Consider the following 15,016-nt stretch of genomic DNA (forward strand, 5'->3'; position numbering starts at 1 on the left):
TATGCATCCATGTGTTGGATGTGGTGAAGATGGCCCGGCCTCCATCTGAGTGCCAGTGCCCACAACCCATTGCCGTGTCACAGTATGCCAGGCGCCGTGGGGATGGAGGCAGATGACCAGCTCCAAGAAGTCAGCTGGCAAATATACTGCACTCCTTTGCGCCCCAGCTGGAACAAGGAGCGTGAGGAGGCACAAAGATGAAGCCCGGGTTTGGAGGGGGCTAACGTGCTTGCAATGGGGAGCAAAGGCGGTGAGGTAAAGATTATTGTGCCAACCTCACCGATAAACACATGTGGAGTTAATTGAAGGGTGGAGAGATAAATGGCTCAGTGAGCCTCGCCTTTCTGGTTCTCGGGTCTCTTGCTTTCTGATGGCCGGACCAGGGTGCAGCTGCCTTAGCCAGTTCCCTGCTTCAGCTGGCAAGGCTCACTTCCTGCAAGCCATTACTGAGGAGAAGCCATATGGACCAACCCGATGCAGCCCTGGGTGCTGGAGCAGCCGTGTGGAGACCCCTGCCAGTGCTGAGATGCTTACACATTCACTGATTCAGCTTTCCTCCTGTAGTCAGCATAATTGTGTATGTTTTGTGAGATGGAGGAGGACTTTGTGGATTGGTGCCGGACATATGGGCTAATGTTGGACTTATATATTGGGCTTGGGCAGCACTAGGTTGGGATGTTTTCTTGATGTGTACTTACCCTCTATATAACACTCTGTATTATACATATAAGTTTCTGTGGATTTGTTTCTTTAATGTACCCACAGTAACACAGGTGGTTACTTTGTAATTCTTTTCAATGTTAACTAAGCAGTCTTGGTCAAAGCATAGTCCCTGGGGTGAAACTCCTGATTGCCCACAGTCTGCCCCAAGATGGGCATCGTGGGCTCTCCACGAACCAGGAGACTTTCTGACACCCCTCCATTGTCCCGGTCCGGGAGGTGCAGCTACTCAAACAGCAGGGGCAGCCCGAGGAGGAGGAGGAGGGGGACAAGCAGTGCATGGTGCTTCAAGGGGAGTGGCCAACCCTTCCGTGTAAATGGCCAACGGGTACGGAGAGACTTAGGGAGATTGCTGGATAGTAGGAGTCCCTGGCCTGGCTTAGCATCCAGCCAGAGGCACTTCGAAAGAAAGGCCTGCCATTCTACTTCCCAGTTTTCAGTCTCTGAAAACTGGGGAGCTTAGTTGACCTGGACACAGCAGAGGTTGCCGTGAAGTGTCAGGAGGCATTCACGTCCCAGCAGCGTGAGGAGGGGCATTAGCTGAGAGTCCTTTTTCTGCTGCTTTGAACTTGGCCTCCAGTAACTGTACCTTCCTGGGCTGGGTTCTTACACCTCCTGGGGAACTGGCCGAGCAGCTCTCCTCAGGATGTTTAAAGGCTTGTGTCCCCATAGCCGGTCTTTACAGGACTCTGCTGTCACCTGGCCAATGAGGTGTGGTCTTACCTGCCTGGTGCTTGGTGAGGTGGACATACTACTGGTCAGGGGGCTGAGTCAGGAATCTGTGTCCATTTCTGTCCACCTGGCTCCTACCTTGCTCAAACCCAGCAAGCACTGACCACGTTCCTGGCTGCACACCTAACCAGTAGGGCAGGCTCTTCCTTCTCCCAGAAACCCCCCTTCCCAGTGGCTGGGGGATCTGGTTGGGTGGAAAGAGCTCAGTCTCATGCTCTGGAAACCCCAGCCCCCTTTCCCCAGGTGGGAGCAGAGGCACAGAAACGCTCCCACACGAGCTGTTCAGCACGCATCCTGCGAGCGGGTTTTATTACTGTGTCCTGCACACAGAACCCAGGAAACAGAAAAACATTTCCAGAATGAGCCACGGGCACCACCTCCCCAGCCAGCCCCCTCCCTCCCTGGGTGGGTTCAGATGGGTGGAGCCAGGGCTGCAGGCACCCCCTCCCCCACTGTCCAATGAACAAGGTCCATAGAAAAATAGATGTGTGGGGTTCCTGGGAGCCATGGCTGCCTGTGCCGGCCTGGCACCTCCGCAGTGTAGGCCTGGCACCATCAGGAATCTGGGACCTCGCTCCTCGGGGAGGGGAGATCTACCCTGGACACCGAAGTCTTGTCTACACAGCAGGGCCCCTCTGCAGGACAGTGCGGGGTGCTGGTGCCACTGAAGATGAGGCTCCCTCACCCCAAATGGGGATATGCAGAAGGCAGAGCCTTAGAGAGCACCTAGGAGACCCCTAACCCTGTCGACGATGGGTGCTCCTCAGTCTCCCCAGCACCCCCAGACTCAAATGAGCTGGAGCAGGGCTCAGGAGATGGGGGTGCAGAGTGGGTGGGAGGGACCCCAAGGAGAGAGAAGCTGCTGCTGGCAGGCTGAGGCCAAGGCACTGCTGTGAGCTCCCCAAGGGCAGACTGCCCTCCCAGACTCCACTCCTCCCGCGCCCCAGGTCCTCCTGGTCTGCTGAAAAGACCACCACCCTCCAAGGGCCTGTTCAACTGACGCCTCAGCCATGAGCCCCTCTAGTACCTCTCCACCCCCACACAGCACCGTCCACCCTGCAGCCAGCTCGCCACAGCCCCTCTCCCCCTTGGGACCGGCGTTCCATCTGAAGACCCCTTCTTACTTTGCGGGGCTTGAGCCCTTCTCTGGCCTAGTCTACACTCTCCGGAGGCAGCCTCTTTCTCACCCCTCCTTCTACCCACCCCTGGTCTCTTGCTCAGCCCAGCCCAACCACACACAGTCAAACCCAGGATGGGCACCTCACGGAGGTGGCCAGGCCCAGGGTCCTGAAAGCCCACTGGCTCCATGCTGGCACTCTGGCAGAAGCCGAAGGGCCACTGCCCTGCGGAAGGAATTAGTAAGAGAGGGGTCCTCGGGGAGCCTTAGGGAAGACCGTCAGTGCACTAGGCGAGGCTGAGCCAGCCTTTTATCCCTGGATTCCGAATGGGGGCGACCCGAGTTCTGAGCCCAGCTCTGGTGCTTGATGCCTCGCTGGGACTCAGGTTGTCCATCTGTGCAATGGGGAGCTGGACCACCCCGTTAGCGAGAGAGGATCCAGTTCTGAAGGTCTCCCCGGCACCATCCCCCAAGGCTGGAAAGCAAGGCTCAGAGGCCCCCAAGGAGGCAGCACCTCTGGTCATGCACCTCCCAGGGTGCCCCTCAGCAAGTCTGTCATAGGAATGTATCGGGAGGCCTGGTGGGGCCCAGGCAAGCACCAGCACCTCCACCCTCACCCTGAGCTGCCAGCCAAGAGAGGAGGAAGCAGAACTCAGCTCCTGTCTCAGGGCCCTCAGGGTCCAGCCCTGAGCGCAGCACCCCTCTGCCAGCCTAGAGGGTCCAGGTAGGCCCCAGCCCAGGCCCAGGCCACCTAGGACCCAATCCCTCAGTCCCGCTTCTCAGACCTGGACCTCCAGGTAGCTACGGCCACTGCCTCAGTGGGTCTGCTGAGAGAGGGGCATCCGTGGGGGCCGGTGCAGTAGGGTTAGAAGACGGAGGCCCGTGAGCAGGCTGATGCACATCTATGTGCCCCTCTCAGCCCTGCCCCATCTCCTCTCAGGGCTTGGGTTTCCTCATGCTGTCTTCTCAGGGGGCCTCCCCAGGAATCAGCTTTTTTCCAGGTGGGAAGAGAAGGTGGGCATGCTGGTACCAAACCAGCTGAGGCATCCAGGTGGGGAAGTGGGGATCAGACAGTAAAATGGGGGGAAACTGTGGCCCCCAACAAGCTCTGGGCCCCAGTGAAGAAGAGAGCCCACACTCTCAAGTGGGCGGGGCCAGGGGTCAGAGGGGTACCCCCTGCCAGGTCCTGGCCACTCACACCTGTACCCCCTGGCCCTGCAGCTGCAGAACTTGTGCCCGCAGGGTGCTGATCCCACTGAGGAGAGCCTCCTGATGGTCAGCCGACGTGATGCCCAGGCTCACCAGGTCCCTGCAAACAAGGGCTGCTCAGCCCAGCCCCAGCCATGGGCAATGCCCACCCCCCCAGGAAGCCCCCTCCTCCTCCAGACCGGGAAGGGCCTCAAATCAGGGCAGACGGGGTTTCCCATGTGGGCTGCAAACACCAGTGGGTCCCTGGTCCTCGACCCCAGACCTGGGGTCCTTAGACTCACTGAGCAGTCATCGCGGCCACCGCCTCCAGGCTCCCGTAGCCAGCTGCAGCAAAGCTGTCCTTGTAGCGGCCAAGGTCCAGGGCCTCCAGCCATGCACCCACGGAGACGAAGGTGGGGAAGGTGGAGAAGGCACGGTCCGCCAGGGGGGTAGGAGGCCTGGGGTCAGAGGAGCTGGGGTGGCAGGAGTATGGCCCTTAGGCCTGGGGCCCCTCCGGAGCTGAAGAACAGGAGGAGGGGAGGGCAAGCAAGGCCCAGGACTATGCCCAGCTTACACGGGGCGGGCAGCCCCAAACAGGTGAGGGTCACGAGGCACTCAGGGCAGTGGTAAGTGGCAGCTGGAGGGAGCACGACTGCTGGGACGAGGCTGGCACATGGCTAGGCTAGGCAGGGAGGTGGCCAATGTTCAAGACGACGGACATGAATTTCACTTATTTTTATTTACTGGCACTGCCGGTTGTCTCAGGGTTCTTACCATACATGGTGACTGAGGCAGTGTGCCCGTGTCCCTGGGGCACGAGGGACAAAAGCTGGTGAAGTGGACGGGGCGGGGAGGGGGCTGTTTCCACCTATGTGGGGGCAGGGAGGCCGGCCGTGGACAGTGAGAGGTTGGCTATCACAGGCAGGTAGCTGGGAAAGTGGGGGGCTAGGCGTACCTGGGACAGGTGGTCGTGGCATACTTGGGGGGCTCGGGGTCCTGCACCATCTTGCTGAGGATGTTGTGGACCTGGGAGAACCTGGGCCGCTCACCCGGGTCCTTCTGCCAGCAGTCCAGCATCAGGCGGTGCAGCGGGGAGGGGCAGCTCCTGGGGGGCGGCAGCCGGAAGCCATCCTCCACCGCCTTGATCACCTGGGACAGGGGCGGGGAGCGGGGAGAGGGTTCAGCTCCCCACACCACACGAACACACACACACACACACACACACACACACACACACACACACACACACGACCCAACCCAAGGAGGCTCTGAGGGGGGCGGGCGGGCAGGAGGGGTGACTAGTGCAGAGACAGGAACGGGGCCGAGAAGAGGGGTCCGGGGTTAGGTGGTCAGCGTGCAGAGATCAGAGGATCAGCAGGCAGAAGGCTGGCAGCACGGGCCACTCACGTCCTGCCCGGACATGTCCCAGTAGGGCCTCTCCCCGAAGGCCATCACCTCCCACATGACCACGCCGAAGCTCCACACGTCGCTGGCGGAGCTGAAGTGGCCGAACTGGAGCGTCTCTGGAGCAGCCCAGAGAGCCGGGCTCCGGCCACTCTGCGGGCAGCAGCAGGTAGGGTGTAGGAGGAAGAAATGGCTTCCCCTTCCGCCGCCACCATCCACCGAGCCCCATATCAGCCCCGGCTGCCCTTCTCCCTGGGCAACCCACCCCCCTTCAAGCTGGCTCCCTGTGTGAGAGGCAGCAGGTGGCGAGGGCAGGGCAGTCTGGAGCGGGCAGCTGGGCCGGGCAGGGTCCTTACCATGGTGGTGTAGACAGCCTCAGCCCGGTCCCGGGGGCCACGGCCAAAGCCCGAGAGCTTGCAGAGCAGGCCGCTGCTGAGCAGCACGCGGCGGGCTGCCAGGCCTCGGTGCACGTAGCCCATCTCCGACAGGTACTTCATGGCCGACGCCAGCCCTGGCAGCAGCCCCATCAGCTGCCCGGCTGCCAGCTGTCCCTCATGCCGCTGTCAAGGGGGACACGGAGGCTGTGGCTGTGCACTCTGCCATCAGCCCTCTCTGGGCTCCAGCTGACCCCCAGGACCCCCCAGACCAGCCTGCCCAGTGGACACCATTTAAGGACTGCTGCTAAGTACCACCATAGAGAAACGCGGGGCAGGATGCGAGGGGGCATACGGGGCAAAACCAGCATAGGCATCAGGAGCCCCACTTGCCAGGACCGAGGGCACTCACCCTGAGGAAGCCGTCCAGGGCCCCGTGGCTCATGTACTCGGTGACAATCATCAAGGTGTTTCCTGTGCTCAGGGAAGGGGGCACATGCATGCTAAGGGGTCTGCTCCACCCTGCCCACCACACACACGCACATGTGCAAGCTCCCTCACCCAGGTCCCAGGCTGGGCCAACACAGCCAGAACCCAGACCAAGCCTCGGTCCTCTGTCCACCCCCACCCCCTGCCCGGTACTGTACACAGCCCAGAAGTGGAACTGTCCACAGGGAGAGAGAGGTTGAGGTCAGCAACTGTAAGAAGTTTGCTAAGAAATGTCACCCCAGGTCCGAGTAACTTTCCTCCCCCATCAGGGTGTTCCCACAAGTCAGACAGGCCGAGGTCAGAGAGGCCAGTCCCCCAGGCCAGTAAAGAGGAACTGATATCCCCACGGGGACCCACACTGGGCAGTTTCCCATGAAGAAAGGGTGCAGATGAGCAGAGGGACTCCTCCCACCCCCTCATGCCCACTCCTTGCACCTGGGGCTGGGCAGCGGGAAAAAAACTTGGGCCCACCTCGAGTGACGACACCCTCCAGCCGCACGATGTGGCTGTGGTCCAACTGGCCCAGGGTGAGGGCCTCGGCCAGGAAGCTGAGCCTCTGCGAGTCCGAGCAGCCGTCTCTCAGCATGTGTACGGCCACAGGCAGCTCCTGGCGGCCAGGCAGCTGCAGGCAGCCGCAGTACAGCTCCCCGAACCGGCCTGTGGGGAGACGGCACCTCAGGACACCCCAGGTCCTGCCCTATGGCCAGGCTAGGCATAATGACCTTGGGCCTCGCTCACCTTGGTCCCCTTCGCTGTGAAGTGGGGGGAGCAGCCCCCCCCCTGTTCCTCCACTACCTGAGTGGTGCCCACGCCTCAGAGAGGACGCTGCTAAGATGGCCATGCCCCTAAATCTGTCCACAGTCCTGGGGCTCAGGCGACTATGGCAGGGGCTGGGGCCGGGCCCCTGGAGAAAGCAGCCAGCCTCTCTGAGCACTGGAGCTGAGGTTTGGGAGCTAGGAAGGCAGCAGGCAAGGACGGGGCCCAAGGGAGCACAGGCCTGACAGAGGGCCTGGATCTATCCATGCAGGGGTCGGCTGCCCTCTGCAGTGTGGCATGAAGCCCATTCCACGGCCCAGAGCTGAGGAGAGATATGCCCCTGTCCCGCAGCTAGTCAGTGGCAGGGTCAGGGCAAGAACCCAGGGGTGCCTGGGGCCCGGTCTGGCAAAGGCCCCTGCTCACTGTCCCCAGAAGGCCTGGGCTGCTGACAGTCAGCACAAACCAACCCCGCAGTGGCCCAAGTAAGGAAGTCTCATAATGACTTGAGACTGGAAGGCTGGCAACGAGGCAGGCCTCCTCCCCTGGAATCTAGGGGGGAGGGGCTTCCGAGGGGAGGTGGGGCTTGGTGTGGAGGTAGGGCCACCTGGGGAGGCGCAGAAGGTGGAGGCTGGAGGCAGGGTAGGGCTGGGATGGAAATCGGTGAGAGCAGGGTGGGAGGAAGGGAGGCTGGGGCAGGGGCAGGGGTCGGGGTGGGGTCGGGCAGCGCAGGGGTGGAACTGGGCGGAGCTTAAGCTTCCTGGCTGGTTCGCTTCCCATCTTGCCTGCTCCCAGGCTCCTCTCCAGCGTGACGCTTTTCGCATCCAGCTCCTTGGCGAACAGATGCACAGCTTGCAGTGGGTCCCCACAGCTCTGCGGGTCCACGAAGGTGCGGCGTGTTGGCACCTTGACTGGGGGCACAAGGAGGGAAAGTGGGGGGGGGCTGAGGGGAGGTACCTGCTGGAGCATGGGGAGCCACGAGGAGGCAGTGGGCTACGGGTGCGTGAGGCAGGCAAGGCGCAGGCACAGCCACGGGCAGACTCACAGTGGAAATAGAGCTCCTCTTCGTCATGGGCGTCCCGGCCTCCTTTGCCGTAGTTGCAGGGCCTGCGGGGAGCAGAGTTGCTCTGAGCCTGGCCGCCCCCCACCTCCCCTCCCCTCCCCGAGGCCCAGCACTGGGCACCTGTCTGCCCCTCGGACAGGGCCTGTGTCCCAGCAGAGGGAGCCTTTTTGTCCTGCCGGTCCCTAGCTTCCCAGTGTTTGACAACCTCCGTCACAAACACGTGGCAGCCTCGCCCAAGACCTGGCCCCAAGGGGACACCAGCAAAGTCTTGCCAACACAGAGGCTTCCGGATCCACAGCCTCAGCTAAGCGTCCCCTGCCTCTGTGTTGGTGAAAGAGGGGGCAAAAGGCAGGCTGACCCTGCACCTGCAGCCTCGGACGATGTGAGAAGACGCACAGCGAGCAGAGACTGCACGCTGACTCTGGGGAGACCAGCAGGGGACCATGGAAACATAAGATGGACATGGTGACCTGGTCCAGGTGTTCAGGGAAGGCTTGGGGCAGAGACAGGGCCAAAGGATTGTTCCAGAACCAACAAAGCCTCAGACGGGCATGCGGAGTGGGGGGGTGGGGGCAGTGTCTCCAGAGGCAGAGCTTTGCTGGCCTGAGATAAAGACTTGGCTTTCATTCTGGGAGCAGAGGCAGGTCCCTGGGGGGCTTTAAGCTGGGGAGTGCTGAGATCCCATTTGCATTTTAGAAAGACCTTCCTCCCTGCAGTGGAGCCTGCTGCTGCTGTCCCCGCAGGGGTTGGCAGCCCAGAGCAGGCTTGGGTGTAGCTTTGGACATGAGAAGGCAGAAGAATCGTGAGATTTAGGGGACAAGAGGCAGAGGACATAGGGACAGCTGGCACGCGGAAAGGAGAGGGGACGTTAGGAATGACCGGCAGACTAGCGGGCATTGCTTAGGGCGGTGCGATCCACCAGCATGGGAGACACCAGCCTAGAGGGAGATGGACGCTCACATTTATGCCGCCCAGCCTGCAGGGCCAGTGGTGGCAGTGGTCCTTAGCTGTAGTGGCATTGGCTAGCCCCCTGGCTCATGCCGACGGAAACGATGCCCGGTCCTGTGCCACCCGGTGATGGTTTGCAGATCAGACCATTGGGATCCAGAGTGTTTTCACTGGCTGATTTTCCACAAGTAGAGCACCAGACCTTTCTTCCTACTCTTAGTCTGCATGCTCTGCCCAACTCTGCTCAGCCTCACAGCAGCAGGCAAGCCTCCACTGAAGGATGAGTGGGGAAAAATCAAACCCAATCGGCCTCTGGCCGCCTCACTGCTGTCGAGTTGATGCCAACCCAGGAACTCGATAGGACGGGGCAGGACTGCTCGTGAGCTTCTGAGACTGTAACTGTGTCTTTCTACAGCGGGGGGTTCAAACTGCTGGCCTTGCAGACTGTAGCCCTACGTGTAACCACTGTGCCACCAGGGCTCCAGCATCTGGTCTTGGTGAGAACTCTACCACTGCCGGCAGGGGGCGAGGGGGCAGGTGAATGAGGGGGGAGATATGTGTGTCTGGCGATTGGGAATCTGTTCTAGAACGACATTCATCTTGGGAGCCCTAAGCATCGTCCCGGGAGAGGGCGGAGCCTGAGAAGAGAGCCTGGGAACACGTCCAAGAGGTTGGGTAACGGAGGAGGAAGCCAGGGAGAAGGTTGGGAAATAATGGCCAAGGAAGCAGAGGGGACACTGGGTGGCAAGGCCCCAGGAACCAAGGAAAGAGAAAGGTGCAGCAGGCAGGAGAGCCTGTGAGCAGTGGAGATGCCAACAGGGCCGGTCGGGCAGCTGCTTGGGGGACACCGTGGCCACGGGAGTGTGGCTCTGGCCTGGACTCATCTCCCTCTGCCTCCACACTGGCCTGGAAGGGCCCCATCTACCCTCCAATAAAACGAGGGGACAGAGAACCCCTGCTGATAGCAGTGTGGCAAATGTGAGCGCTTCTGTGGGAAAAGGAAGGGTTGGGGGCACCAACAGTCAAGTCCAAAAGCCGGCAGTTCAAGCCTTCGCGCTTCCAGAAGGTCACAGCCTTGACACCTGTGGCAGCAGTTCTCAACCTATGGGTCGCGACCCCTTTGGGGGTCAAATGCCCCTTTCACAGGGGTCGCCCGATTCATGACAGTAGCAAAATTACACTGATAAAGTAGCAATGAAACAGTTTTATGGTTGGGGGTCCCCTCCACATGAGGAACTGTATGAAAGGGTCATGGCATTAGGAAGGTGGAGAACCCCTGACCTCTGGAGCAGTGCCCCTCCTCTGCACACAGGGCGACGGCGATCACCACTGGGCGGGAGCAAGGGGGCATGATCACTAATAATGGCTCCCACCATGGTAAGAAGGGGGTTCTGATAGAGAACCCTGGACTTGGTGGAAAGGCTCCGCCTCTAGAGCCAAAGTGGGCGGGCTTGCTGCTGCAGGGGTGAGGGGTTTGGGGCCCAATGGAAGATGAGGGTGTGAAGAGCTATGATGGGCACAGCTGAGATAGTTGGGAGGTCAGGGGGGTTCAGGCCCGGGGTGGATGAGGTGTGTGGGTGAAGGCAGGTCATGTCACCATAAGGGAGAGGGAAGCCCTGATGGAACAGAAAGAAGGTCCCTGAGAATGAGGGCGGCGGAGAGTCTAGGGACACTTGTCCAGTGGCTACGCAGATCAGGTGGAGGTGGGGGGAGGAGCGTGCCAAGGGAGGGTTGGGTAGAAGGAGGAGTGAGAGGAGAGATGGGGTGGGGACAGAAGATGAAATGTTTCAGAGGGACACCCCCTGCTAGTGAGACTGGGGTGAACGAGGGTAGACTGGGGAGAGGGACCAGAGGGGAGCAGGGACTTCAAGGAGCTGGAGGGGCGGCAGCACGTCTGCAAAAGCAGAGCCCAAGGCAGGCAGCATCTGTATTGGCTGATCCACCTCACTTCAGTGCCATTTGGTTTGAAATGGGTTTGGTCATACCCCACTCCCGCCTTGCTCTGCTCTGCCTACCTGCTTCGGAGCCTTCCTGGGCAGCAACTTCTGGCCAGCAGCCTCTGTATTTGCCCACCCCGCAAGAAGGAGCTGCCCCGGGACTCACCGATCTCCCCTCCCAGCCCTGAGCTCAAAGCCCGACAAGTCCTCTCTGACCCTATCTGGTCTTTCCTTTCCGACTGAATCAGCACGGGTTTGGGGTCCTGAAGGGCCAGGAAGAGGAGCTGCTCCTCCCTTCCTGCTTCCCTGGCTCACCTGCAACAGGTAGTGCTGGCTCCAAGCTGGAGGGGGGGTGGTGGACAGTGTCCTCTCTTCTGTCTCTTTCAGGGTATCACTAGGCGGAGCAGCCAGCCATGGGGACTCACTGGCCCTCTATTCCCTGGGTAGTCCCCAGCAGCCCACGGCTTCCTTCTGCTCTCGCTGCGCCCCCCGAACCCTCCCCCGCCCTCCCCGTCAGTTACAGCCCGGAGGGTCAGCCTCCCCACTCTGCTGGTCTCAGCTCCCACTGGGGCTGCCTCCACATGGAGTGGAAGGTGCCCCTAAGAAGAGGGTGGAGGAGACATTCCATGAATTTGCCCCCTGAAGTGCCGCCCCCCCATCACCAGGCCAAGGGGATCCACTTCCCCACCCCTCCTCCCTTCTCAGCCTACATTCCCACAAGCTCTTTCTGCTATTAATTCTCCTCCTTGTCCCCCCCCCCCCGCCCCCACGCACACAGCCAATTCGTGCCTTCCTCCCCTGGTCTGTGTTCAGGGGCCTCCAGGTCCCCTGGGGCAGGGGCTGGGGCCTTTGGGCTCCTGGGAGACCGGTAATCACACCGGAGCAGCAGGCACTTGATTCCATCCTCAGTGATGCCTTCTGACATTTAATGAGTTAAGGAGCTAAATCCTCTTCATCCCTGAGCAGAGCAGCGAGTGAGCGAGCAAGCAAGCGGCTGAGCTAGCAGCAGCAGGGCCGGCTGCCTGCCTGCCGCAGGAGCCTGGGGGAGGGGCCGGCGCCCCGCTTGGGTCAGCACCGCAGTGTGCTTGGGCTGGCATGTGCCAGTCGACACGTGTGCAACCAGCAAACGCATGCCCAGAGCTGGGGCCTGTGAGCACACTCTGTGGTGCACAGGGACACGGCGCACCTACCTCCTCCACACAGCCAGCACGCTCAGCACCGAGCCCAGGACCAGGAGGGCCGAGATGCTCACCACGGTGACGACCACTGCCGGGCTCTGGTCCCTGGACCCCGGGGCAGCTGCAGGAAAAGCAGGGGCTGAGGCAGGCTGGGGAAGGCCCTGGGCACTCTCTTGTCTTCCCTGTGGCAGGATGTCCAGCACCTATGGATGTGGCCCGCCCACCAGACCAGCCCCGCAGTCTCAGGACTGAGTCCTCTGCCACAGCCGGATGGCCAGCCCAAGCAAAGAGGGGCAAGGGTTCAGCATGCAGGGCGCTCCTCCCCTTGTGCCTCTTAGCAGGTCAGCAGGGGACTGGAGGACTCTGCAGGGGGCAGGGTCTCCGGCTGAGCGTCCCCAGGCTGCTTACCAGCAAGAAGAGTAAGGCTCCTCTCAGATGTCCACTAGCTTCCTTCACAGCACGGGCGGTGCTGTGTACCTGAGCTGCGTGGTCTCATTTCAGCTTTATAGCAACCCACTAAGGGACTGCGGTCTCCATTTCACAGGCCAGGAGAGTGAGGTTCAGCAAAGCGACATCACTGTCCACCGTCACATGGCTCATAAACGGTCAGCCTGAGATTTGGACTTGACTCCCAAAGCCCCCACCTGACTCTAGAGTCTGTGTTGGTCGTTAGGGGAGCCTGCGTTCCTGGGCTCACAGCACCTTCACCTCCACTTACAGTCATGGGTGCCCACCTTGTTCTGGCAGGGTGGGGTGCGGGGTGCGGGGGAACGGGAGCTCCTGGCCTGGAGGAGGCAGGGGCGGGCAGAGGGGCTGAGATAGAATCAAAGCTGGGAACTGCTGAGTCGAAGAAGACTCAGGGAGGCGGGCAGAGCTGAGCTGGACCATTGCTCCCTGGCGCTGGACTGGGTGGGGCAGCCGAGCAGCTTTCCAGGCTGCTTCAGTGCACATGCTAGGTCTGGAGAAAGGCAGGCCATGCAGGCTGGCTGGAGCGCAGGCTGCGTGGGAGCTGAGTGTGGAGATGTGGGGCCGCAGGGGAGGAGGGCAAGGGGGCCTGGGGTCAGAGATAGAATCTGGAAGGCCTTGACGGCTGGGCTAAGGAACACACGCTCTGTCCGGAGGACAGCAGGGACCAGGGGTGCAGTGGACAGAGTCCCTGCCGAGGGGGCGGCAAGGAAGCAAGGGGCCCTGCTGGGCTGAGGGTGGGGATGCAGGGAGGTGCTTGAAAGAGGTCGAGATGGAGAACTCCCAGACCAGGACACAGACGTCGCCCGGCACCAGGCGGCCTCAGCACGGGCCAGGAGAAGGCCAGGGGCCCATATCTTGGCATGGGCAGGGGCCCTAACAAGGTCTCCCGGGAATGCGGGCAAGCCGGGAAGAGCTGACGGGTGTTCTTGAAGCAATCGTCTGCAGTGTCCAGGGACAGACGGACGTGGGACTAGGAGGGGGCTTAAACCTGGAAGCTGTAGTAGGACTGTGTGGGATGCCACAGAGCTGGGGGGTGGGTGGGGACTAGAGGCCAACAAGCCTAGGGTCAGAGAGGGGCCTTCAGAGCTCGAGGGGCCAGAGCAGAGAACAGGGGCCAGGGTGCAGTCAGTGGCAGATGGGGAGGGCAGCTTCCAGGACCGTTTGGAAAGGTGGACACAGAAGTAGAGTGGGTGTGGTCAGCAGCCCTCTAGCCCCCTGGCCCTGGTCTTCACCCCCCTTGGCTTCCAGCGGAGAGAACCAGCGACCTCGATGGGGTGTTAGTTCCAAGAGAAGGCTACAAAAGGGCCGTGGCATCTCTTGGGCCCCCTCTTGCACTCTCGCTGGCTCACAGTCTCGCCAAGAACCCAGTCACTGCATTATAAGCATCCCTACGGAGAGGCCCATGGGGGAGGAGCCGTGAGCCTCCAGCGAACAGTCTGTGTAGGCCTGAGCAGGGTAGCAGGCTGTCCCCCGGGTAAGCCTGGGACACTGTCGCCCCCGTGAATGCAGCCTGTCAGAGACCCTGAGCTGGGGCATCGGGCTGAGCAGCCCGGCATGGCATCCTAACCCCAGAAAGGAGGAAGTGAGCAATGCCTTATTGCTGTAAACCACCATGCTTCGGATGAGTGATTCCGCACTCAGAGATGGGGTATTTCCAGTCAGGGTCGGAACACACTGGTGCATCAGGAGCCCCATCTGCCCACAGCCAGGGCCTCAGCGGAGGAGGCTGGGGACCTGGGCAGCCTCGGATGGAGGAGCAGCTCTGAACGAATGGTTTCTACAGCGAGCAGTCCCCCGCTGCTGCCCACTGCACCCTGGCACCTGCCAACCCCAGGCTTCTTCTCAACACGCTTGCCTGGCCCATCTTCACATACTCGAATGCTCCCCAGCCTTCAGGATGGGGCCTCTAATCTCCTCTTTCCAGCACCTGGCCAAGGTCTGGCTGGAGACAGGCATTCGAGCAAGAAGTGCTGTCTTCCTCCCCAGAACTCTAGCCCCCTCGGTATTTATCTTCACTTCCCTTTGGGCTCGGAGTGCTTCCTATCTTGGATTAAAGTCATGTAGCAGGTTGGGAAGAATTATTATCTTGACAGCTGGTGCCAGAATGCCTCTTAGGGGGAACTGCCTTTGTTCAGGAGAAGGCTTGCATGAGCTGTGCAGGGGAGATAGAGGTGGGATCCCGAGGGCTGGGTTAGCAGCAGACAGAACCGCAAGGCAGAGACTGTTCTGCTCACGTCAGGGAAGGGGGTTGGGGGCAGGCAGAGGAGGAGTGGGACCCTGGAAGGCAAGGGAAGGGGACAGTAGGGGATGATGGGGAGGCCAAGGGTGTGTGTGTGTGTGTGTGTGTGTGTGTGTGTGTGTGTGTTTGTGTGTGTGCAGGCTTCAGGTCAGGAGAGGTCAAGTTCAGCTTCTGTTCAGTATGGTTGGATAAGGGGTTTAACTGATAGCATTCACACACTAACCCAGGCCCCTGTTTCAAGCATACAATTCCCATTTTGTTTTGCTTGGTTGTGTTGACTGCTGTGTGCTCCCTGACCTTCAGTGACATCTGCTCCAAATGGACCGTGTCCCATGTTTGGGTCCATATCATGGCAGAGAGAAAGCAGGAGACGGAGCACAAGATCCTGCGCTCAGAGCCAGCGGTG

General features: G+C 60.8%; 1 protein-coding gene across 1 annotated transcript in view; it reads right to left on the bottom strand.

Annotated features, from left to right (window-relative positions):
* Positions 1-3,763: 3,763 nt before the first annotated feature.
* The window catches only part of EPHA10 (EPH receptor A10), a 35,187-nt gene continuing 23,934 nt past the window's right edge, over positions 3,764-15,016 (bottom strand). Inside the window, exons 8-17 of the mRNA XM_075539231.1 lie at positions 11,916-12,024; positions 7,823-7,884; positions 7,563-7,688; positions 6,496-6,681; positions 5,948-6,009; positions 5,518-5,721; positions 5,165-5,314; positions 4,713-4,906; positions 4,060-4,215; positions 3,764-3,878 (exon numbers count right to left, since the gene is read on the bottom strand). Coding sequence (XP_075395346.1) covers positions 3,764-3,878; positions 4,060-4,215; positions 4,713-4,906; positions 5,165-5,314; positions 5,518-5,721; positions 5,948-6,009; positions 6,496-6,681; positions 7,563-7,688; positions 7,823-7,884; positions 11,916-12,024 — 1,364 coding nt within the window. The remainder of the gene's footprint in view (positions 3,879-4,059; positions 4,216-4,712; positions 4,907-5,164; positions 5,315-5,517; positions 5,722-5,947; positions 6,010-6,495; positions 6,682-7,562; positions 7,689-7,822; positions 7,885-11,915; positions 12,025-15,016) is intronic.

The sequence above is a fragment of the Tenrec ecaudatus genome, chromosome 1 (genome assembly GCF_050624435.1).
Source record: "Tenrec ecaudatus isolate mTenEca1 chromosome 1, mTenEca1.hap1, whole genome shotgun sequence".
Lineage (NCBI taxonomy): Eukaryota > Metazoa > Chordata > Mammalia > Afrosoricida > Tenrecidae > Tenrec > Tenrec ecaudatus.